Source organism: Pan troglodytes, chromosome 5, assembly GCF_028858775.2.
Source record: "Pan troglodytes isolate AG18354 chromosome 5, NHGRI_mPanTro3-v2.0_pri, whole genome shotgun sequence".
Taxonomy (NCBI): domain Eukaryota; kingdom Metazoa; phylum Chordata; class Mammalia; order Primates; family Hominidae; genus Pan; species Pan troglodytes.
The window spans coordinates 100931497-100957333 of NC_072403.2; the positions used below are offsets into that span (position 1 = coordinate 100931497).

At 38.6% G+C, this 25837-nt stretch overlaps 1 protein-coding gene across 5 annotated transcripts in view; it reads right to left on the minus strand.

Moving 5' to 3' along the window:
* Positions 1–25837, minus strand: part of RNGTT (RNA guanylyltransferase and 5'-phosphatase) — a 361923-nt gene that overhangs the window by 323931 nt on the left and 12155 nt on the right. For all 5 annotated transcript variants that reach the window (XR_010157739.1, XM_518633.7, XM_003311379.6 and 2 more), the window contains exons 2-4: positions 17828–17937; positions 5756–5859; positions 5577–5665 (exon numbers count right to left, since the gene is read on the minus strand). Coding sequence is in view for 4 of the 5 variants with exons in the window: in XM_518633.7 (XP_518633.3) it covers positions 5577–5665; positions 5756–5859; positions 17828–17937 (303 nt within the window). In the remaining variant the exon portion in view is untranslated. The remainder of the gene's footprint in view (positions 1–5576; positions 5666–5755; positions 5860–17827; positions 17938–25837) is intronic.

Below are 25837 nucleotides of genomic sequence, written 5' to 3' on the forward strand. Positions count from 1 at the left end.
TCCACATAGCCCTCTGTAGAGACTATATCAATTAACACTCAAAAATGTATGAATGCACCCATTTTATCCAAGCCTTGACACTAACAGACATTATAATTTTTTTTTCCAAGAAGGAAAAGTTTATTGAGTCAGCCACAGAGGAACAGAGAAACAGACGCAGGGAGGTTCTCTGTGCAGCAGGGTATGCAACAAACATTTACCTGACGAAGAGAACAAAACCCAAAGGCTCTGTGTAGAAACAGACACAAACACAAGGCCACTTTTACCCCCCTAATGTCAGGTGCAACATTACTCTTCCTTACGATCCCTTTTCCTCATAAAACATAGCATTATGTGTTTAACAAACATATCATAGCTAAATCAGCAAGAGCTATTATAGTGCTCCAACTTAATAAGTTGATTTAAAAAAAACAGGTGTTCTATGGCCAGTTCACAATTAAACAAAATAGTTTTGTTCCAAGATTCCTTTCTCTGGCAACAAGGCATTTCCAACAAACAGGTCATTCTGTCACCAGGAGCTGGTTTCAGTCCATGGCACAGAGCAACGTGCCCCTGGCAGCCCCGGGGAGGGGAAGGGGAAGCCACTGGGAGGGGTACTCAAGTTATCCTGGAGGCCCTGAGGAGGGGTGGCCAAGGGCCACCTCAATGCTGGGGGGCTCCACCCAGGATAGTGCTGGCTGGCTTCGCATGAGAAGGTGACAAGAACTTTAGGCTGGTCCCCCAACATGCCATGTGCAAGGGCCTTGTTCAACCCAGAACTGAACTGACACCACTCCCAGGTAATGCAGGGCAAAGTCCCCTAGGAGCTCTCAGAAATATAATTTTTTTAATCTTTGCCAATCTGATGTGGAGTGCAGCTACCAGCATGTACTTTAATTTGTATCTCATTAGCAAGTGAGAAAAATTTTTTTCATGTTTCTTGGTTTCTTGTATTTCATATTCTGTAAATTGCTCTTTCATTGTTTTCCATAATTTTCTATTAAGGAATGCCTCTTTCACTTACTGGTGTATAAGATATCTTCATAAATAAGATTATTAACTTTTTATGTCACATATGCTTCAGATATTTTTCCAAATTTGTCAAAATCTTTTTTTGAGACAGAATTCTTGCTATGTTGCCCAGACCAGTGTCAAACTCCTGGGCTCAAGCAATCCTTCTGCCTCAGCCTCTCAAGTAGCTGGGATTACAGGCATGTGCCACCAAGCCAGACCCCAATTTGTCCAACATCTTTTTGCCTCCCTTCTGTTGTGTCTTTTGTTGTTGTTGTTTTATGTTTTATTTTTTTCTTTGCCCTCAAACATTCTCCTCTCCAATTTTTTTTTTTTTTTAGAGACAGATTCTCACTCTATTGCCCGAGCTGGAGTGCAGGTGTGATCATACCTCGCTATAGCCTCAAACTCCTGGGCTCAAGCAGTCCTCCCACTTCAGCCTCTTAAGTAGCTGGGACTACAGGAGTACACTGCTGCACTTGGCTAATTTTTTTATTTACAGAGACAGGGTCTCACTTTGTTACTCAGGATGGTCTCAAACCCCTGGCTTCAAGTGATCCTCCCATCTTGGCCTCCCAAAGTGCTGAGATAACAACGGTGAGCCACTATACCCACCTGTTGTGTTTTTTTTTAAGACAAAAATTTTTCACTTTTATGTGGCCAACTAGAAACTAATTACAGCAACTAATTACAGATTTCAACTTTAAAGCCAGAAACTGGATTAAAAACCTGGCTTATCCTTGTCAGTATAGCAGTGACAAGAAAAAAAAAGAAAAAACCTGGCTCAACTACTTATTAGATGCATGACCATGGGCGAAGTACTTAACTTCTCTGAGACTCACTTTCCTTATCTATAGTTCCCCAAGTCCATTGAACAAATAATAAGCATTTATTAATACTAGCTTATTAATAAATAAGGGTTCACGCCTGTAATCCCAGCACTTTGGGAGGCCAAGGTGGGTAGATCACTTGAACCCAGGAGTTCAAGACCAGCCTAGGCAACATGGTGAAACAGTGTCTCTACAAAAAATACAAAAATTAGCAGGGTGTGGTGGTGCGCACGCCTATGGTCCCAGCTACTCGGGAGGCTGAGGTGGGAGGATCACTTGAGCCCTGCAGACAGAGGTTGCAGTGAGCCGAAGTCACACCACTGCACTCTAGCCTGGGCAATACGGCAAGACCTTACCTCATAAAAAAAAAAAAAAAACAACAACTACCTGTTACTATCATCATTAATAGCCATCATACTTTAAATTCTGACAGCAGTTCTCAAATTTAAGTCTGCATAAAAGCCACCTAATACTTTTCTTTTGAAAATCTAGATTCCTGGCAAAAGTGCAGTGGTGCACGTAGTCCCAGCAACTCAGGAGGCCAAGGCAGGAGGATCAATTGAGGACAGGAGTTCGAGGCTGTAGTGTGCTATAATCATGCCTATAAATAGACACTGCACTCCAAGTGGGCAACATAGCAAGACCCTGTCTCTTAAAAAAAAATCTGGATTCCTAACATTCATCCTTAGACATTTTGATTACGTAGGTCCAGGATAGGCCCTAAAACATACATTTCTAACAAGTATCTTCAAGTGGTTCTGATGCAGGCAGTCCAGGAGCACTCTTAAAAGAAAAATACTCATTTATGGCTTCTGTCTTTGGTGATATACATGGAATATCCTTCTTTGTTTACTCCAGAATTAAATAAATATTTACTATTTTCTCCTATATTCTTTTTGGTCCTTTTAAAAATATTTAATACACCTAAAATTCACTTATTATGTGGTTGACTAATGGAACACCATTTGCTGAAAAATCACACCTTTCCTCTCTAATTTAAAAACATCTCCTTTACCACCAGGAACTAGTGCTATCAGTTCCATTGCTTTACCATATGATTTAATGACTGGAAAGAAAAATCTCCTCATTACTCTTGTTTTTCAAATTTTTCTTGCTCATAACTTGCATGTCTGATTTGCCAAACTATTTTTTTCTGTGCTCAGTAATATTCAGTGACTTAATAGAGGTGGGGATTTTACAAATTAATTTCAAAGTAATTCTGCCTAACTTTCATTGGGATTTTGGTTAGAACAACATTAAAACTTTGAAATTAATGTGGAAACAAGTAACGTCTCTCCATTTCTTCATGTTTATTTTAATATTTAAATATATTTTCTTCATAAAGACCATCTACATTTATTAGTAAAAATTCCTTGGTGTTTTGTACTTCTGTTATAGAAGAGAGAGGTAGTTTCAAGCGTGAACGTGCAACTCAGATTGCTTAGGATATAATCCACACTCTAGCCCTTACTGGCTGTGTGAGTGACCCTTCAGCAGTCTTAACTTTTCCAAGTCTCAGTTTAAGGGCATAACAATACTATCTACCTAATATAATTGCTATGAAAAGAAAATGAGACAATGTGTGTGACATGGTTTACACAAAGACTAGCAGGGAGGAAATGTTCAATATGTGATAGCCAATATTGTTAAGATTAATGGGACTATTTTCTAATTATATTTTCTAACTAATTATTGCTTGTTTCCAGGAAAGTTGCTGATGTTTTCTTTTTTATCTTACGTTCTCAATATATCCCCAAATTTTCCTACTACTAGTTTTTCCGCTAATTATCTAAATAAGGAAAAACATTAGCTACTTAAAATCAAACAAGACACAAAAAAATTTGATGAAAAAAAGTTTTAAAATATTACCAAAAAATTAAAATGAGATGAATAGGAAATATTTTCAAACAGTAGATATATGAATTTATATCATCTAGCCCTAAGAAGAGAAAGAACTACTCAATAAACTGTGCTGAAACAAATGGTTGGTTATGTAGAAAACATTTAATTGGGCAGGCATGGTGGTTCACGCCTGTAATCCCAGCACTTTGGGAGGCCAAGGTAGGCAGGCAGATCACCCAAGGCCAGGAGTCCAAGACCAGCCCAGCCAATATGGTGAAACCCCATCTCTACTAAAAATACAAAAATTAAGCCCGGCACGGTGGCTCACACCTGTAATCTCAGCACTTTGGGAGGCTGAGGCGGGCAGATCACCTGAGGTTGGGAGTTCAAGACCATCCTGACCAACATGGAGAAACCCTGTCTCTACTAAAAATACATAATTAGCCGGGCATGGTGGCACATGCCTGTAATCCCAGCTACTCAGGAGGCTGAGGCAGGAGAATTGTTTGAACCCAGGAGGCAGAGGTTGCAGTGAGCTGACAGTGTGCCATTGCACTCCAGCCAGGGGAACAAGAGCAAAACTCCATCTCAAAAAAAAAAAAAATACAAAAATTAGCAGGGTGTGGTAGTGCATGCCTGTAATCCCAGCTACTCAGGGGGCTGAGGTGGGAGAATCGCTTGAACCTGGGAGGGAGAGGTTGCAGTGAGCCGAGATCACTCCACTGCACTCCAGCCTGGGCAACAGAGTGGGATTCCATCTCAAAAAAAAAAAAAAGAAAGAAAAGGAAACTTTACATTGCATCCTCAATTTAAACCATATACCAACAGAAATAAAAGAAAAGCAAAGTTGGCCAGGCACAGTGGCTCATGCCTGTAATCTCAGCACTTTGAGAGGCCGTGGCAAGAGGATCACTTGACATCAGCAGTTCAAACCAAGCCTGGGCAACATAGTGAGACCCTGTCTCTACAAAAAATAAAAATAAAAATAAATAGCTGGGGGTAGTGGTGTGTGCCTGTAATCCCAGCTACTCAGGAAGCTGAGAAGAGAGGATCACTTGAGCCCAGGAGTTCAAGGCTGCAGTGAGCCAAGATCGCAGCACTGCACTCCGGCCTGGGCGATACAGCAAGACTTTGTCTCAAAAAATAATTTTTCTTTCATTAAAAAAAATTAAATTTAAAACCAAACCTTAAAAATTCTAGAAGACCACTCCTAGCAGCATTGTTTATAAAAGCAAAACAACAACAACAACAAACCTGAAAATAACTCAAAAGTCATTTTCAGTAACTGCCATTTTATGAAAATTTACTTATTAAATTTGTTATTGCCTGCCTCCTTCCCTCAGCCTCCAGCCCACACTAGAATATGAGCTCTGTAAGAGCAGGATGTTTTTTTCTATTTTGTTCACTGATGTGTTCCACGAGCTGGTGCCTGGTATAGATAGAGTAGCAATCAATAAAAATCTGATGAAGGAATTGTGCATCAACAAGAGTATAAACTGTGGTGTATTTGTATAATGGAATACTATATAGAAGCAAAAATTAACTACAATTACATCATCATACATTGCTCTCAGAAATCCTGAATAAAAAAGAATGAAGTTTCAGAATAATATAGTATAAAATGTAAAATTATAAAATGTAGAAGTATAAAAAATAAATATGTAGTGTTTAGGATAGACTTTCCCAACAGGACACCTGAAGAGAGGAAATCAGGGCTTTATCTTGAAAAATGTAAAAATTATGAAAATACATTTATTACATAATTCACAAGTCAATCTCTCATTTTAATAAACACTACTTGGTCATTATTTAAAACAGAAAAAAACTTTCATATCAACTTATTTGCAAACAAGAAAACAGAAACCTAACTGCAAAATAAAATATTCAACAGTGGCAAAGTAAAGCCAAACATACCTATAAGTTCAGGTGGATTTCTTTCATTAAACCGCTCACACAGACGAATAAAGGTCTCAGTATTCTCAGTGGTAGGGCACTCACCATGTCTAGTAATATAGAAAAAGTTTTTTTGAAAAAAGAGATTACAAATTGTGATGAAAGGTTTCAATATTAAAGAATCTTAATATATAACTTACCCTTTACACTGAAGTTTTATATATTTGATTCCTTCTTTTTCTATGTCATTTCGGTCATAGAACCTTGAAGTATTTGTCAGGTCCACCAACAAGCCCATTTTAACCTAAAAAAAAAAAAAAAAAATGAAAGGGCAAATTTACTAGTAACTTAATTTGTTCCCAAATAAGTAGACTAAATGGCAATACTACAGTTCATTCATTTACATTGAGGGAGATTCTGTATGTACTTTGCCCCTGAACAATTGATAATAAAAGTATCACTTATCAAAGTCTTATTCAAGACACTAAAACTAAGCAGGCACTTGATAAAATAAATTAACTCCCAAACTAAGGAAGGAACAGGAATATAAGCAAAACAAATTCTACTGCCAACATCACAAAAGTCTATGCAAAAGAGAAAATGCTAGAGTTTTCTCTAGTGTTTGCTGCATATACCTCTGCACCTGTGATTTATTAGACAAGAGGCTAGAGCAGGAATGGCATCTATCTGAAGTATACCACAACTCAAGCTCTCGGCACAAATCACCCACCCCAGCCTTCCAAGCAGCCACCACCAATAATTCTGTTAATATCTATTGACTACACCATTTTATATCCCAGGCTTAAAAGATGAGACAATCCATTTATATCATATATATGATGTGTATATATATACATACATATACACACATATACATATACACATATGTATACATATACACACATATACATATGTATACATATGCATATATACATACACACATATATACATATGTATACATATGCATATATACATACACATATATACATATGTATACATATGCATATATATACACACGTATATACATGTATACATATATACATATGTATATGTATACACGTATATGAATATATATGCATATATACATATACATGTATATGCATATGTATACATATGCATATACATGTATATACATATGTATACATATACATATATACATATACGTGTATACATATATACACGTATACATACATATACATATACGTACATACATATATACATATACATATACGTACATACATATATACATATACATATATACATATACGTATATACATATATACATATACGTATATACATATATACATACACGTATATACATATATACATATACATACACGTATATACATATATACATATACATACACGTATATACATATATACATATACATAAACATATATACATATATACATATAAAACATGTATCTTATTATATATATTTTTTATATATGTCCCTTTCTTTGTTATTAACAACTCTTCTATTTTCTGAAAATATACTGAAGCCTCAAGTTACATTTTTTGAAAAGAAACAAGGTTAAAAATACAGACAATCTTATTAAGAAGATGGTAGTATGGGAAATTTGGCCAGACACAGTGGCTCACGCCTGTAATCTTGGCACTTTGGGAGGCCACGGCAAGAGGATCGCTTGAAAAACCATGTGTTTGGGGGGAAAAAGATTAAAAAATTAAATAAGAAATTTTCCTCTCCTATTCTTTCAGTATCATATAAAAACAAGGTAAATTGTTTTAAAAAAAGTTTCATTTTCTGTGAAACGAAGGCATATAAAATCCACACATTCATAAAAAATGTCTAAGTTCTGCCAAAAAATTAAGAACACTACAGAAGCTATATGGAAAGGAAGAAAAGAGAAGCAGACCCAGGAGCAGCAGATTTTAGGAAAATGCCAATAAAAATACATTTCCGGTAAGAAAGAGCTCACCATAAAGTGGCAGACCTATTTCTCATCTACACAAGAGCTAAGGAGTCTGGAGAAGATGGGGCAGATTACAGGGAAGCAGAAGCAATGCAAGGGGGAAAATGCAATGAAGACACACAAAAGCAGTAAAAATGACCCCATGCTGGTAAATTTCAGAAAATGTCAGCACACATTTTCCAGTTCCATAAAGAAACCATCCAAGTAAAGTAGTAAGAAGATTCCCTAAACTGAAATGCTTGGGACTTGAAGTGTTCAAGATTTCAGATTTTTCAATATTTGCATTATACTTACAGGTTGAGCAATCCTAATATGAAAATCCAAAACCTGTAATGTTCCAATAAGCATTTCCTTTGGGCATCATGTAGGTGCTAAAAAAGATTCAGATTTTATATTTTTGGATGAGGGATGCTCAACCTGTACATACTTTAATGGAATACTATAAAGCTGTAAAAAAAAAAAAAAAAAGAACAAGAAGTTCTATGTGCTAATATATGAAGATCTTCAGAGTATACTATTAAGCTGGAAATGCAAGTTTCAGACCAGCATATATAATGTGCTACCTTGAGTGTGCAGGGGAGAACACAGCAATCTGTATTTTTAGTTGCTTACATACACATAAAGAAATTCTGAAAGGATGTATTAAAAAATCTAAAAACAGTGGAACCTGTGTGGTATGTGGTGAGGGACTAGGCAGATAGAGGGCAAAAGTGAGAGGGAGACTTCATGATACCAACCTTTTTTTGTGGATTTTTGAAGTAAGTGAACGTATTGTCTATTTCTAAAATGACAAAAATCATTATGATTTTTAGGTACCATGTGATGCCTAAGAATCACACCTTGGGCAGTTAAATTCTAACACATAGGGTAAAAAAGTATGTACAGTCAAAATTCTCTCATAAATTCCTTAAATAACCAATGAAGAACAGTATACATGGCCATATGCATATTACTGGAGGCTTAATCCCATCTCAATAAGTCAACCATTGTTGCGGGAAGTCAGGGACCCCTAACAGAGGGACCGGCTGAAGCCATGGCAGAAGAACATAAATTGTAAAATTCCTATGCCTGTCTTTACTTTAATCTCTTAATCCCATCATCTTCGTAAGCTGAGGATGTATGTGGCCTCAGGACCCTGTGATGATTGTGTTAACTGCACAGATTGTTCATGAAGCATGTGTGTTTGAACAGTGTGAAATCTGGGCACCTTGAAAAAAAGAACAGGATAACAGCAATGTTCAGGGAACAAGGGAGATGACCATTGGGTCTAACTGCCTGGGAGCCAGGCAGGACAGAGCCATATTTCCCTTATTGCCAAAAACAGGTAAGAGAAATATTGCTGAATTCTTTCCCCAGTAAGGAATATTAATAATTAACAGCCCTGGGAAAAGAATGCATTCCCAGAAGTAGGCCTCTAAAATGGCTGCTCTAGGAGGGTCTGCCTTATGCAGTTGCAGATAAGGGATGAAACACGCCCTAGTCTCCTGCACACCCCCAGGCTTGCTAGCATTAGGAAATTCCAGCCTGGCAAATTCTAGTCAGACCGGTTCTCTGCTCTTGAACCCTGTTAAGATGTTTATCGGTGACAACGTGTGCACAGTGGGACAGGGAACTTCATTAGTAATTCTAGTTTCGCCCCGACCTTGTGATCTCACCCTGACCTTCTGCCTTGTGATCTTTTATCGCCCTATGAAGCAAGTGATCCCTGTGACCCACACCCTATTCGTACACTCCCTCCCCTTTGAAAATCACTAATAAAAACTTGCTGGTTTTGCGGCTCAGGGGGCATCACGGAACCTGCTGACATGTCTCCCCTGGACACCCAGCTTTAAAATTTCTCTCTTTTGTACTCTTTCCCTTTATTTCTCAGACCAGCCGACATTTAGGGAAAATAGAAAAGAACCTAAGCTGAAATATTGGGGGCTGGTTCCCCCAACAGATTATAGCCAATTTTTCTTTCTGGATTGGAACAAAAACCATTATTACTTCTGTTGAGCTGAAGAAGTTGATTTGCATTCAGGGCCCTTCAGTATGAAAAATCTTTAAAACCTAGAATCACAATCAGCCAGCAAGATAGTCTCACTTAGAAATGCACACCTAAACTGAGGCTAAAAAAAAGTAATAGTAAATTCATACATCTTCCACCTCATTCTGAAGCATATACTCTAATATAAAAAAGAAGACAATTTATACCACATAGGTTGATGGTTGTTTCAATCCCCAAATTTTCCTGCCTGGTATTCATCTTTATTTTCTCTCCTATCAGCACCCCAACTTTCCTCCAAAAGCCACCCTTTCTCCACTTTAATCCTTGAGTTTCTACTCCCTCCCTCTTTCCCCCTTGGGTCCCCACAGGAAAAAAAAAGGCAAGAGAAACAATCTGCACTTTCTTTAATTGATATGCTATATTTTATGCATTATGGGGTATATGTGATATTTTATTACATGCATGTAATGTGTAATGATGAAATCAGGGTATCTGGAGTATCCATCACCTTGAATATTTATCATTTCTATGTGTTAAGAGTATTTCAAGTTCTCTCTTCTAGCTACTTGGAAATACACAATACATCATTGCTAACAACAGTCACCTTACCCTGCTACCAAAAATAAGAATTTATACATTATATCTAACTATATGTTTGCACTAACCAACCTCCCTTCACCATGCTCCTCCTGCCCACACACCCTTCCCACCCTCTGGTATTTATCGTCTATCATTCTACTCTCTAAGTCCATGAGATCAATTTTTTTTTTTAAGAGATAGAGTCTCACTCTGTTGCCCCGGCTGGAATGTAGTAGCACAATCATAGCTCACTGTAACCTCAAACTCTTGGGTTTAAGTGATCCTTTCATCTCAGCCTCCTAAGTTCTAGGACTACAGATATGAAATCAACTTTTTTGGCTCCCACAGGAGTGAAAATGTGGAATTTGTCTTTCTGTGTCTGGCTTATTTTGGTTAACATAATAAACTCAAGTTCCACCCATGTGCTGCAAAATGATGATTTCATTTTTCTTCATGGCTGCATAGTATTCCATTGTGTATATATGCCACATTTTCTTTATCCATTCATCCACCCTTTGATAAAATTATTTCTGTTCCTTTGGATAAATACTCAGTAGTGAAACTGCTAGATCGTATAGCAATTCTACTTTTAGTTTTCTGAGAAATTTCCATACTGTTTTCCATGGTGGCTGTACTAATTTACGTTCCAACCAACAGCATATGAGTTCTCTTTTCTCCACATCCTTGCCAGCATCTGTTGGTTTTTGTCTTTATAATAGTTTTGTTTTGTTTTTTTGAGAGAGAGACAGGGTTTTGCTCTGCCACCCAGGCTGGAGTGCAATAGCACAATCATAGCTCACCACTGTAACTTCAATCTTCTGGGGTTAAGGGATCCCTCCACCTCAGTCTCCTGAGTAGGTAAGATGGCAGGCACATACCTCATGCCTGGCTAATTTTTTGAATTTTTTTAAAGATGGTGTCTCGTTATGTTATCAAGGCTGGTCTCAAACTCCTGGCCTCAAGTAATCCTCCCATCCATCTCAGCTTCCCAAAGTGCTAGGATTACAGACATGAGCCACGGTACCTAGTCATAAATAGCCATTCTAACTGGTGCAAGATGATATTTCATTGTGGTTTGGATTTGCATCTTCCTGATGATTAGTAATGTTGAGCTTTTTTTCAGCATTTTTTCATATATCTGTTGGCCATTTGTATGTCCTCTTTTGAGAAATGTCTATTCACATCTTTGCCCACTTTTTAATGGGATTTTTTTCCTGTTGTTTCCAGTTCTTTGTATATTCTGGATACTAATCCCTCAGAAGAATAGTTTGCAAATATATTCTCCTATTCAGTAGGTTGTTATTTCACTCTGTTGTTTCCTTTGCTGTGCAGAAGCTTTTTTATTTTATTTTTTGAAACAGAGTCTCACTCGTTGCCCAGGCTGGAGTACAGTGGTGTGAATATGAATCACTGCAGCCTTGACCTACTGGGCTCAAGCAGTCATCCTGCCTCAGCCTCCCAAGGAGCTGGGACCACAGGTATGTGCCACCAAGAAATAAGGTCTCACTCTGTTGCACAGGCTGTTCTCCAATTCCTGGCCTCAAGCAATCCTCCCACCTTGGCCTCCCAAAGTGCTGGGATTACAGGTGTAAGCCACTGTACCCAGCCCAGAAGCTTTCCGGTTTCATATCATCCCATTTGTCTATTGTTGTTTGAGTTGTGTTTTTGAGGTCTTAGCCATAAAATTGTTACTGAACCAATGTCCTACGGTGTTTTCCCTATGTTTTCATCTCAAAACTACTGTTTTATGCTTTCAGGTCTTACATTTAAAGTCTTTAATCCATCTTGATTTGATTTTGTATATGGTGAGAGATAAAGGTCCAGTTTTATTCTTCTGTATATGGATATCCAATTTTCCCAGCACCATTTATTAAAGAGTGTCCTGTCCCCAATGTATGTTCTTGGTGCCTTTGTCTAAATCAGTTGGCTGTAAATGCATGCATTTATTTCTGGATTCTCTATTCTGTTCCATTAGTCTGTTTTTACACCAATGCCATGCTGTTTTGGTTACTATAGCCTTGTAATACACTGTAAAGTAGTGTGATGCCCACAGCTTTGTTCCTTTTGCTCAAGATTGCTTTGGTTATTCAGGCTCATTTCAGGTTCCATAAAAATGTTAGGATTCAGGTGGGGTGCAGTGTCTCATGCATGTAATCCTAGCACATTGGGAGGCCAAGGTGGGAGAACTGCTTGAGCTCAGGAGTTCAAGACCAGCCTAGGCAACACAGTGAACCCAGCTTTAAAAAAAGGTTTTTTTAATAAAATTAAAAAGTTAGGAGTTTTTTCTATTTCTATAAAAAATGTCATTGGTATTTTATAGGGATTGCACTGAATATGCAGATTGCTTTGGAAAGTATGGTCATTTTAACAATATTAATTATTCCAATCCATGGGCATGGAGGTCTTTCTATTTGTTTGTGTTCCATTCAATTCCTTTCATCACTGTTCTAGTTTTCCTTGCAGAGATCTTTCACTTCCTTGGTTAAATTTATTCCTGAGTATTTTACTATTTTTGTAGCTATTATAAATGGGATTGCCTTCTTGATTTCTTTCTCAGCTAGTTCAGTATCAGCATACAGAAACACTACTGATTTTTGTATGTTGATTTCTTTTTTTGTGTATTTCTTTCAAAGACAGGGTCTCATTCTTTTGCCCAGGTTGAAGTGCAGTGGCTCAATCATGGCTCACCACTGCCTGGAACACCTGGGCTCAAGTGATCCTCCCACTTCAGCCTCCTGTGTAGGTGGAACTAGAAGAACACACCATTGTGCCTGGATAACTTTTACATTTTTAAAAAATATTTTGTAGAGATGGGGGTCTCACTTTGGGGTCCAGTCTGTTCTTGAACTCTTAGCCTAAAGCAAACCTCCCACCTTAGCCTCCCAAAGCACTTTGGGGTCAAAGGTGTGACCCACTGTCCAGCCTGTATGTTGATTCTGTATCGTTTACTGAATTTCTCATCAGATCTCAGAGTTTTCTGGTGGAATCATTAAGTTTTTCTAGATTTAAAATTATATCATCAGCAATGAGGGACAGTTTGACTTTTTTTCCAATTTGGGTGCCTTTTCTTTCTTTCTCTTGCCTGGCTGCTCTAGATAGTACTTCCAATACCATGATGAATAAGTGGACATCCTTGTCTTGTTCTAATTCTCAGGGCAAAAGCTGAAAGCTTTTCCCCAATTAGTATGACGTTAGCTGTGGGCTTGTCATATATGGTCTTTATTATGTTGAGTTATGTTTCCTCTATGCCTAGTTTGTTGAGAGTTTTTATCATGAAGGGATGTTGATTCTTATCAAATGCTTTGTCTGACTCTATTGAGATGATCACATGGTGTTTGTCCTTCATTCTATTGATGTAATGTATCATATTTATTGATTTGCGTATGCTGAACCATCATTGCATCAGAGATGCAATGGCCTGTTTTCTCTTTTTGTTGTGGTTTTGGTATAAACATAATGCTAGCTTTACAGAATGAGTTAGAATTCCCTCCTCTTCAATCTTTTCAGGATTATTTGAGGATTGGTGTTAGTTCTTCCTTAAAAGTTTGGTAGAATTTGGTGGTGAAGGCATCCAGTCCTAGACTTTTTGTTGGGAAACGTTTTATTACTGATTAAATCTCCCTACCTGTTATTGGTCTGCTCAGCTTTTCTATTTCTTCCTGATTCAATCTTGGTAGGTTGCATATATCTAGGAACTTATCCACCTCTGCCAGGTTTTCCAGTCAGTGTATACTTGTTCATAATAGTCTTTGATGGGCCAGGCGCGGTGGCTCACGCCTGTAATCCCAACACTTTAAGAGGCCGAGGCGGGCAGATCACGTGAGGTCAGGAGTTCCGAGACCAGTCTGACCACCATGAAGAAACCCCATCTCAACTAAAAAATACAAAAAATTAGCCAGGCGCAGTGGCACATGCCTGTAATCCCAGCTACTCAGGAGGCTGAAGTAGGAGAATCACTTGAACCTGGGAGTGGAGGTCACAGTGAACCGAGATCCCACCATTGCACTCCAGCCTAAGCAACAAGAGCAAAACTCCATCTCAAAAAAAAAAATAGTCTCTGATGATCTTTTGTATTTCTGTGGTATCAACTATAATATTCTCTTTCTCATTTCTGATTTAGTTTACTTGGGTCTTGTTTTTCTTGGTTGGTGTAGCAATGGATTTATTGATTTGGTTTATCCTTTCAAAAAAACCAACTTTTCATTTTGTTGATTCTTTGTATTTTTTTTTTTAGTGTCTATTTTGTTTAGTTCTGCTCTGATCTTTATTATTTCTTTCCTTCTACAAATTTTTGGTTTGTTCTTGCCTTTCTAGTTCCTTGTGGTGCATCATTATTTATCTGAATCCTTCTACATTTTTGATGTAGGCACTTATTGCTATAAACTTCCTTCTTAGCACTGCTTTGCTGTACTTCTTAGGTTTTGGTATGTTGTGTTTTAATTTTCATGTGTTTCAAGAGGTTTATTTCCACCTTAATTTCTTCCTTGACCAAATGAGTCATTCAGGAGCATGTTTAATTTCCATGTATTTGTACAATTTCCAAAGTCCCTTATTATTGACTTCTAGCTTTTCTACCATTGTGGTCTAAGAAGGTATGCGATATGATTTTGACTTTTTTATTTGTTAAGGCTTGTTTTGTGTCCTAACATATGGTCTATCCTAGAGATTGTTCCATTTCCTCACAAGAAAAATGTGTATTCTATAGCTACTGGATGAAATGTTCTGTAAATGTCTGTTAGGTCCATTTAGTCTAATGTGCACTTTAAATCCAATGTTTGTTAATTTTCTGTCTTGACAATCTGTCTAATGATGACAGTGGGGTGCTGAAGTCTCCAACTACTATTATACGGGAGACTATATCTCCATTTAGATATAATAATATTTGCTTTATATATCTGGGTACTGTGATGTTGAGTGCATATATGTTTAGAATTGTTATATCCTCTTGCCAAACTGATCCTTTTATCATTATATAATGACCTTCTTGATCTCCTTTTACTGTTTTTGACTTAAAGTCTGTTTTATCTGATATAAGTTTAGCTACTCCTGCTCACCTTTGGTTTCCATTTGCATGGAACACTTTTTCCATCCCTTTACTTTCAGTTTATGTGTGTCTTTACAGTTGAGATGAGTTTCTTGTAGGCAGCATATGGATAGGTCGTGTTTCTATATCCATTCGGCCAGTTTACATCTTTTAAATGGAAAGTGTAATCCACTTACATTCAAGGTTATTATTAATATGTGAAGGCTTATTCCTGTCATTTTATTAATTTCTGGTTGTTTTGTATATTCTTTGTCCTTTCTTTCTCTCTTATTGTTTCATCTTTGTGGTTTGGTGGTATTGTGTAGTGGTAACATTTGAGTTTTTCCCCCTTCATTGTTGATGTGTTTGCTCTGTCAGTGGTTTTTATTTATATTTTTGTGTTTTCATGATGATGGTTACTAGCCTTTCAATTTCAGGTACAGGACTGTCTAAGGCATTTCTTACAGGACCAGTCCAGTGGTGGTGAATTCCCTCAGCTTTTGCTTGTCTGGGAAAGACTTTATTTCTCCTTCATTTATGAAGAAAGAATAACTTTGCTGGGTATGGTATCCTTGGGTGGTAGGCGTTTTCTTTCAGAACTTTGAATATATCCTCTACTCTCGCTTGGCCTATAAGGTTTTTCCTGTGAAGTCCACTATTAGTCTAATGGGAGCTCTCTTATAAATGACTAGACACTCTTAATGTTTTTTGAATTTTCTCTTTGACTTTTAACAGTTTGACTATAATGCGTTGTGGAGAAGACCTTTTTAGATATTATCTTTTGTGGGATCTTTGATCCTCTTGGATGTCTAAACCTCTTGTTAAACTTAGAAAGTTTTAATCTATTATTTCATTAAATAGGTTTTCTAACCCTTTTGTTTGTTTTCTCTTCATCTTCTGGAACGCCAAAAATTTGAATATTTGGCCACTTTCTGGTGTCCTATATCTCAAGAAGGCTTTGCTCATTCTTTTTTAGCATTTTATCTTTATTTTTGTCTTACTAGGTTACTTCCAAAGACCTGTCTTCAAGTTCTGAGATTCTTTCTTCTGCTTGATCTAGTCTATTATTGAAGCTTTGATCTATTTTCTATTTCATTCAATGAATTCTTCATTTCCTGAATTTGTTTGAATTTCTGATATCTATCTCTGGTAAACTTATTATTCATACCCTGAATTGTTTTTCTGATTTGTATTGCTTTTCAGTATTCTGTATTGCTTTTCAGTATTCTCTTCTTTCTTACACAGAGCTTCCTTAGTATCAAAATTTTGAATTATCTGTCCACCATTTCATGAATTTTTTTTATTATGCTGCTGAAGGATTATGAATTTTTTATCTGCTGCTGAAGGATTATTGTGTTCCTTTGGAGATGGCATATTTCTTGCTCTTTCATGTTTGCCATGTCCTTACATTGATATCTGCACATCTGGTGTAACACTCACTTCTCCTTTTTTTTTGATACATGGTCATACTATCGCCCAGGCTGCAGTGGGTAATCATGGCTCACTACAGCCTCAACCTCCTGGGTTCAAGTGATCCTCCCACCTCAGCCTCCCAAGTAGCTGGGACTACAGGCACACACCACCATGCCCGGCTAATTTTTTTTTTTTAATTTTTTGTAAAGACAGGGTCTCCCTATGCTGCCCACACTGGTCTCAAACTCCTGGCCCCAAGCAATCCTCCTGCCTCAGTCTCCCAAAGTGCTGGGATTACAGGCATGAGCCACCATCCCAGCCCCAGTTTTTCTTTTTTTTTTTTCTTTTCTTTTTTTTTGAGACAGAGTCTCACTCTGTTGCCTGGGTTGGAGTGCACTGGTATGTGATCTTGGCTCACTGCAACCTCTGCTTCCCAGGTTCAAGCGATTCTTGTGCCTCAGCCTCCCGAGTATGCTGGAATTACAAGCACACACCACAATGCCTGGCTAATTTTTGTATTTTTAGTAGAGACAGGTTTTTGCCATGTTGGCCAGGCTGGTCTCAAACACTTATCCTCAAGTGATCCACCTGCCTCAGCATCCCAAAGTGTTGGGATTACAGGCATGAGCCATGGCACCCAGCCCCAGTCCCAATTTTTGGAATTAGCTTTTGGAGGGAAGGACTTTTTCCTGAAGCTATATCTGTGGTGTTGGTCGAGTAAAGCACTTTGGTTATGATTCTGGATGCATGCAGTAGTGTAGTCTCTGTATGGTTTCTTCAACTGTAAACAGAGTCAGTTTCCTTGGTAGCTCAGGGTGTGGTTGTTAGTGGAGGCTATAGTAAGTTTTGCTGGGGGCTGGGATGTCAGGTGGGCATTCTCTTAAATGGAAAAACTACACATTTTTGTTTTTCTACTCTGGCGAGTACAGGGACGGGGTGAGGAGAGAGTTTGACTATAAAGAGGTAGCATGAGGGAATTCCTCTGTGGAGATGCAGCAGTTCTATAATCACTACCATGAATTTACACATGAGATCAAACTGTACTGAACTACACACACACACAAATGCATATCAAAAGTAAATAAGATCTGCAATCAGTTAACAGTACTGTATCAATGTCAATTTCCTGCTTGTGATATTGTACTACAATTATATAAAATGACACCATTGTGAGAAGCTGGGAGAAGGGTTCACAGAATTCTATGTACAATTACTGCAACTTCCCTTGAGTCTATTAATTATTTTAAAATAATAAGATTTTTTTAAAAGCCACCTGAAGAACAAGACTGAACAAAGTATATTAAATCAGTGACAAAAATAAATTTTGTTTCTTACCTTTAGGCTCTTTAGGTAATTTGAGAGCATGCTGGGATGGAACCGATTTTCTTCAGCAACTTGACTATCATATCTTGGTCCTAACATTGTCTTCAGAGGTAAGAATCTTCCTAAACAACACAGATAGGTAATAATTTCCATAAAAGGAAATGTTTCAGATTAAAATTCTATAATTAACAATTCTCAAATATCGCCTTCTTAAAACCTTTTTTTTTGAGACCAAGTGTCGCTCTGTCCCCCAGGATAGAGTGCAGTGGTGCAATCTCAGCTCATTGAAACCTCTGCCTCCCGAGTTCAAGCAATTACCTTGCCTCAGTCTCCCAAGTAGCTAGGATTACAGGTGTGTACCACCAAGCCCAGCTAATTTTTGTGTTTTTAGTAGAGACAGGGTTTCACCACGTTGCCCAGGCTGGTCTCAAACTCCTGGGCTCAAGCAATCCACCCACCTCGGCCTTCCAAAGTGCTGGAATTACAGGCGTGAGCCACCGCACCCGGCCTCTTAAAACATTTTAAATGGAAAAGCAATCTAAAAATGCAAGTGTTCATAAAGTACTCTCAATTTAAACTATACTTTTAAAAGATACTACCCTACATCTTTTTTTTTTTTTTTTTGAGACGGAGTCTCGCTCTGTAGCCCAGGCTGAAGTGCAGTGGCGCAATCTCGGCTCACTGCAAGCTCCACCTCCCAGGTTCACGCCATTCTCCTGCCTCAGCCAAGGACAAAAAAATTATAAAAATTGACAATCAAATATAACAGCAAAAGAAAAATTACCAGTGAATAGAACTTCCATTATCTAAGTTCTACACCACTACATTAAAAAAGTTATTAATTTAAAACTCTTAAAAACATAAGCAATCTTCCTGCCTAAGCCTCCCAAGTAGCTGGGACTGCAGGTGCACACCACCATAACCAGCTAATTTTTTTGCTGGGGGGAGCACGTTGTCAGGTCTCACTATGTTGTCCAGGCTAGTCTCAAACTCCTGGGCTCAAGCGATCCACCCACCTCAGCCTCCCAAAGTGCTGGGATTATATGCCCTATATGGTTTTTATTATCAGGTTGGAACTTTCTCCAACCTGATACTAAAAAGTTGTAGGCTTTATTCTATATCTCAGGATAAAGACCATGCTAGAATATGATATCATTCTGAGAGGATGCTAACCAAAATCATCCTTCAAACAACTATCAGTGGTTATTTCAGCTAGAAAGACTGACTTTTTTTGACCTTTTTTTCTGAATGACAGTATAGCATAGAGGAAGTCACCTCTAACCAATTTTTTAAAAATCTATTTTAACTGATATATGTATGCATATTATTTTTGAGACAGGGTGTCACTCTGTTGCCCAGGCTGGAGTGCAGTGGCGTGATGTCAGCCCCTGCAGCCTCAACCTCCTGGGCTCAAGCAATTCTTCCACCTCAGCCCCCCAGTAGCTGGGACTACAGACGCACATCACCACACTCAGCTAATTTTTTGTGTTTTTTGTAGGGATGAGGTTTTGCCATGTTGCCCAGGCTGGTCTCGAATTCCTAAGCTCAAGCAATTCGCCTACCTCGGCCTCCCAAAATGCTGGGATTATAGGCATGAGCCACTGAGCCTGGCCTTACATTTTCAAACACAATAAAAACAATATTATCTGCCTAAGTGAAGTCTTAACATCTGTCCAAAGGCTTTAAGCTAAATTTCATGAAAAAATAATTTTTTAAGATTTTGTTTTCTACAAAATCAAAGTCACCCATAACCTCCACATTGCTAAATCAAATGGTCAGCTCTCAGTTCTCACCTTAAGCTCTCAGCAACATAAAACAACTGGTCACTTTTTGACAAAAGAACCACTTTTTTCACCTAACTTCCAGAATACTATTATATCCTCCTGGTTTTCCTTCTAGCTCTCTGGCCTCTCCTTCTCAGTCTACTTTAGTGGCTCCCCCTCTCACCCTGACTCCTCTATGTTTTGTCTCAGGACTCAATCCTTGGACCTCTTTTATATTTTCATTCACTCCCTTGGTGTCTCATCTAGTCTCATGGCTTTAAAAGCCATCAATGTGCTAATGACTTACAAATTTATATTTCCAGTTCAAATCACTCCCTTAACTCTAGATGGATATCAACTGCCTACTGAACCTCTACTTTATGTCTAACAGATGTCTCAGATTTGATATCCAAATCTCATCTCTTAATACTCAAACTCTAAAACCTGCTCCCTTCATGGTCTTCCCTATCTCAGCTAATAGTAACATCATTCTTTTAGCAGCTCAAGACCAAAACCTTTTAGGTTATCCTTGCCTATTCTCCTTTTCTCACACCTAACATCCAATCCATCAGCAAATCCCGTAGCTCCACCTTCAAAATACATCCAGAATCTGACCACTTCTCACCACCTCCACCAACATCTGATTTAGGTTTCTTTTACTTCATTTAGTTTAACAGATATATAGTGGGTATCTACTATGTACCAGGCATTGTTCTAGGCGCACGGATTACATTAGTGAAAAGGAAAAAAAACACACACACACAAACAAAAAACAGAAAAGCCCTGCCCTCATAGTGTTTATATTCTATTAGGAAAATATAAACCATAAGCAATAAACATAATAAATAAATAAATAAGAAGATTCATCCCATCAGACTTTCTCTCCCTCTTACTACTGCCTCAGAAGTCCAATCCTATTTCCATCAGCTCTTTCAGGGTTCCCTTTCCTTCTTATCCAACTTCAGAGCCCACAGTGGATCAACATAATTAGTCCCCTGTAAATACCCTTAACCTCTTTGCTCTGCCCCCATTACCCAGTCACACTCACCTGAGAAAAATCCAGACCTCAATGAACTTAACCACCTGACTTCTTTGTGCCTACACATATGTAGCTGAGGCTTCCTAGAGCAAATCTCACAGCACAAAAGATGGGTGACACTATACTTCATAATCACCAATATCAAAGGCAATCCTACCACACACCATTAGCTCTCCTTTATGATAAATATTTTACATCTTTTCCTCATTCCTAAAACATCCCCTTTTCAACTGACAACTTTAAGTTAGACTTCACTGAAAAGAAAAAAACAAAAGAAGCCATAATAATTAAAGCTAATTGTGTATGTTTACCACATGCTAGACACTGTTTAAAATACTGTACATAATTCATTCATTTACTCCTAACAATAAGTATTGTTATTATTCCTCGTTTTACAGATGAGAACAAAGCAAGAGCGATTAAGTAACTTGCCGCATGTCACACCACTAATAAATGGTAAAAACAGTGATTCAAATGAAGACTACGGATGTAGAGTCCATGAATGAAACTGCTATTCAACAATGCCTCTCCACCTTTAGGCAGAAACTTGCCTTGCCTTTGCAGTTAATCTATAAACCTTTCTGTATCTCAGCCCATACTCCTCCTCCCATTAAAAATCCTCCCTTCTGCTCGGGATTTCCTTACCATCTTGCCTTTCAAGGGCCACCAATCAATCCTTTCTTCCTCTCTCAACCCCCACCCCCAACATCTTCAGCATCTCAGACATCTGCTGGCTCATTCCCATCAGCATTTAAATAAGCCCTAAACTCTCCCTTATCCCCCAACTTATGCTTCATTTTTACTCCTCTTCATAACCAAACTTTTTAAAAAGTTTAATACACATACTCCTATCTTTACTTCATTACCTCCAATTCATTTATGTATACATGTGTGAGCAAGAATGTAGACTTTACTTCTCTATAACTGTGCATAATTTAGTTTTTGAGCTCCCATTCAAGATAGCCCACAGTCAAATCAGGATTCTCCTCCTGAATGTGACTACATTCCTCAAAGGTAGAGAACCTGGCATTGGGGGAAAGGGGGGCAACTGCTATTTTGTACACCATCTTTTTCCCCTCTTGCTTCCAGTAAACTGAACTGTATTGCATCTGATCTTTGGGCATTGGTTGTTTCCATCCCAGCAGCATCTGCTGATATGACTAAGGTCCATCCACGGCCTTGGTAGACGGGCTGATGAAGATAGTCCTACATCTTCAATGTTCCAACCCCTGCCTCCTTCTCAGGTCAGCTGGCCATTCTCAAGTCACTTCTGATCATTCCTTTTGGCCACTCTATCCCCATTCTTTTGGCCACTCTATCCGAAAGGTAGGAAAGGTAGCAATTAGCCTCTTAGACAGGTCTCAGAGCCATCTACACATATTCCTCAGTAATCCACTACAACTCTCTAAGAGACTTGCAACCAAGTAGCTCATTAATCCACTCTAATCTGGCTTCTGATCTCACATTCCCACTGAAAATATTTGTCACAGTCACCAACAGATTTTACCAACTTTCCTAGTATCTTAACATTTCAGCAGCATTTCATGTATCTGACAACTTCTTCCTTCTTGAAAAACTCTCCTGCCTTCCATGACACCCAAACTCTTGTTAGTTTCAATCACCCACCTAACACCTCCATCAATTTCTAGCTATTCGTCCTCAACTCCTTTGTTCCCTCTTTTTTCTTTAACCAACATCTAAATGTCAGGTTTCTATGGGTTCCACTGTGGACCTTCTCTACTCTCTCTACGGTCTCTGCCTGGGAGAAGTTTTATCTATTGCCATGGTAGAAATGACACTATCTGTTCATCACAGTCAATTTACTTTCTTCTTCCAGGACACAATGAAAGACTAGCTTTCTCAGTTTCTCTTGTAGTTGAGTGAGGGCCATGTATCTGGATTCTGGCCAATGGGATACGGGCCAAAGTTAGCTATACGACTACCAAGCCTGGCCATAAAACCCCCTGAGAGATCACCCATGCCTGCTCCTCCCCTTTCATAGCAACTTTAGAAGTCACATGTTTAAGATGACAGCATCAAAGATGGAAAGAGTCTAGCAAGTTGCTAATCAGAGAAGAGTAGCCTGGGAAAGTTGCCTGATACAACACATTCCGATATGAGCAAGAAATATAGTTTGATTGGAACTCCTGAGTTTTGCGCAGTTGTTTATGAGAGAAACTAGTATTTATGAGAGAAACTAGTATTACAGGCATACTTTGCTTTACTGTAATTCACAGATACTGCATTTTTTAATAAATTGAAAGTCTGTGGCAACCTTTTGTCTATCAAGTCTATCAAGTAATTTATCCAACAGTATGTACTGATTTTGTGTCTGTGCCACATTTTGGTAATTTCCACAATAGTTCAAGCTTTTTTATTATTATATTTGTTACAGTGATCTATGATCAGTGATCTTTGATGTTACAACTGTAATTGTTTTGGAGTGCCATGAACAACACCCATAAGATGGCAAACTTAATAAATAAATGCTGTATGTGTTCTCACTGCTCCACTGAGCAGCCATTCCTCCGTCTCTCCCTCTCCTGGAGCCTCCCTATTTCCTGAGACACAATAATATTGAAATTAGGCCAATTAGTAACCCTACAATGGCCTCTAAGTGTTCAAGTGAAATGAAGAATCATATGTCTCTCATTTAAATCAAAAACTAGAAATGATTAAGTTCAGTGAAGAAGGTACATTGAAAGCCCAGATATGCCAAAAGCTAGGCCTCTTGCACCAGTTAGCCAAGTTGTGAATGAAAATGAAAAGCTCTTGGAGGCTGTTACAAGTGCTACTCCAGTGAACACACAAATGATAAAAAAGCAAAATAATCAGTCTTTTTTTTTTTTTTTTTTTTTTTTGAGACAGAGTCTTGCTCTGTCGCCCAGGCTGGAGTCAGTAGCACAACCTCGGCTCACTACAACCTCTATCCACCTCCCAGGTTCAAACGATTCTCCTGCCTCAGCCCCTCGAGTAGCTGGGACTACAGGTGAGCACCACCATGCCCGGCTAATTTTTTTGTATTTTTAGTAGAGACGGGGTTTCACCATATTGGCCAGGCTGGTCTCGAACTCCTGACCTCGTGATCCACCCACCTCGGCCTCCCAAAGTGCTGGGATTACAGATGTGAGCCACCATGCCTGGCCAAAAGCGAAATAGTCTTATTGTTGATATGGAGAAAATTTCAGTGGTCTGAATAGATCAAACCAGCCACAACATTTCCATTTAAGCCAAAGCCTAATCTTGACCAAGGCAGCAACTCCCTTCAATTCTATGAAGGCTGAGAGAGGTAAGGAAGCTGCAGAAGAAAAATCTGAAGCTAGCAGAGGTTGATTCACAAGGTTTAAGGAAAGAAGCCATCTCTCTAACATAAAGGTACAAGGTAAAGTGCTGTTATGGAAGCTGCAGCAAATTATCCAGAACATATAGCTAAGATAATTGATGAACATGACTCCACTAAACAGCAGGATTTCAGTGTAGACAAAACAGCCTTCTATTAGAAGAAAATGGTATCTAGGACTTTCATAGCTAGAGAGAAGTCAATGCCTAGATTCAAAGCTTCAAAGGACAGGCTGACTTTCTTGTTAGGAGCTGGTAACTTTAAGTTGAAGCCAGTGCTCGTTTACCATTCTGAAAATACTAGGGCCCTTAAGAATTATGCTAAATCTACTCTGTCTGTGCTCTATCAACGAACAACAAAAGCCTGGATGACATCCCATCTGTTTACAGAATGTTTTACTGAATTTTTTGAACCCCACTGTTGAGACTTACTGCTCAGAAAAAAAGATTCCTTCCAAAATATTACTGCTCACTGACTATGCACCTAGGCACCCAAGAACTCTGATGGAAATGTACAGGGAGATTAATGTTGGTTCCATGCCTACTAACATAGCAGCCCATGGATCAAGGGATAGTTTCAATTTTCAAGTCCTATATTATTTTTGTTTGTCTTTACAGAGTGGGTTCCCTAAAAAAGGTCTTATTATTTAAGAAATACATTTCATAAGGTTATAACTGCCATATACAGTAATTCCTCTGATGAATCTGGGCAAAATAAATCAAAAACTTTCTGGAAAGGATTCACCATTCTAGATGCCATTAAGAATATTCATGATTCATAGGAGAAAGTCAAAATATCAACAGAATTTGAAATGTTTATTATAACCCTCATGGATGACTTTGAGGAGTTCAAGACTTCAGTGGAATAAGTAACTGCAGATGTAGTGGAAATAGCAAAAGAACTAGAATTAGAAGTGGAGCCTGAAAGTTAGCCAGGCATAGTAGCACACACCTGTAGTCCCAGCTACTCAGGAGGTGGGGATGGGAGAATCGCTTGAACCCAGGAGTTCGAGGTGGCAGTGAGCCATGATCATGCCATTGCATTCCAACCTGGAGGACACAGTGAGATGCTGTCTCAAAAAAATATAAATAAATAACTGTTTTTGGTTTTTTTTTTTTTTTGAGACAGGGTCTTACTCTGTCACTCAGGCTGAAATACAGTGGCGCGACCTTGGCTCACTGCAATCTCCATCTCCCGGGTTCGAGTGATTCTCCTGCCTCAGCCTCATGAGTAGCTGGGTTTACAGGTGCCTGCCACCATGCCCAGCTAATTTTTATACTTTTAGTAGAGATGCAGTTTCACCATGTTGGCCAGGCTGGTTTTGAACTCCCGACCTCAGGTGATCCGCCTGCCTCGGCCTCCCAAAGTGCTAGGATTATAGGTGTGAGCCACCGCACCTGGCCAATACAAACATTTTTTAAAGTGGAGCCTGAAGACGTGACGAAATTGCTGCAATCTCATGATAAAACTTTAACAGATGAGGAGTTGCTTCTTACAAATGAGCAAAGTGGTTTCCTGATATGGAATCTGGCCCCAGTGAAGATGTGAATATTGCTGAAGTGACAACAAAGGATTTAGAATATTACATAAACTTGATTGATAAAGCAGCAGCAGGGTTGGGGAGAATTGACTCCACCCCTGAAGAAAGTTCTACCATGGCTAAAATGCTACAGAGAAATCTTTCACGAAGAGTCAATCTATGTAGCAAACTTCATTGCTCTCTGATTTCAAGAACTTGCCACAGCCAAACAGATCCGTTGAAAGAAGCCACACAGTGCTGTAAATTCCATGAGACAGGCGAAAAACCATGAGCTCCCAAAGTGTGAGAGGGGGGAAAAAACCTGCCTCTGAACACACATTCCCCATTGGGGAATCCAGAT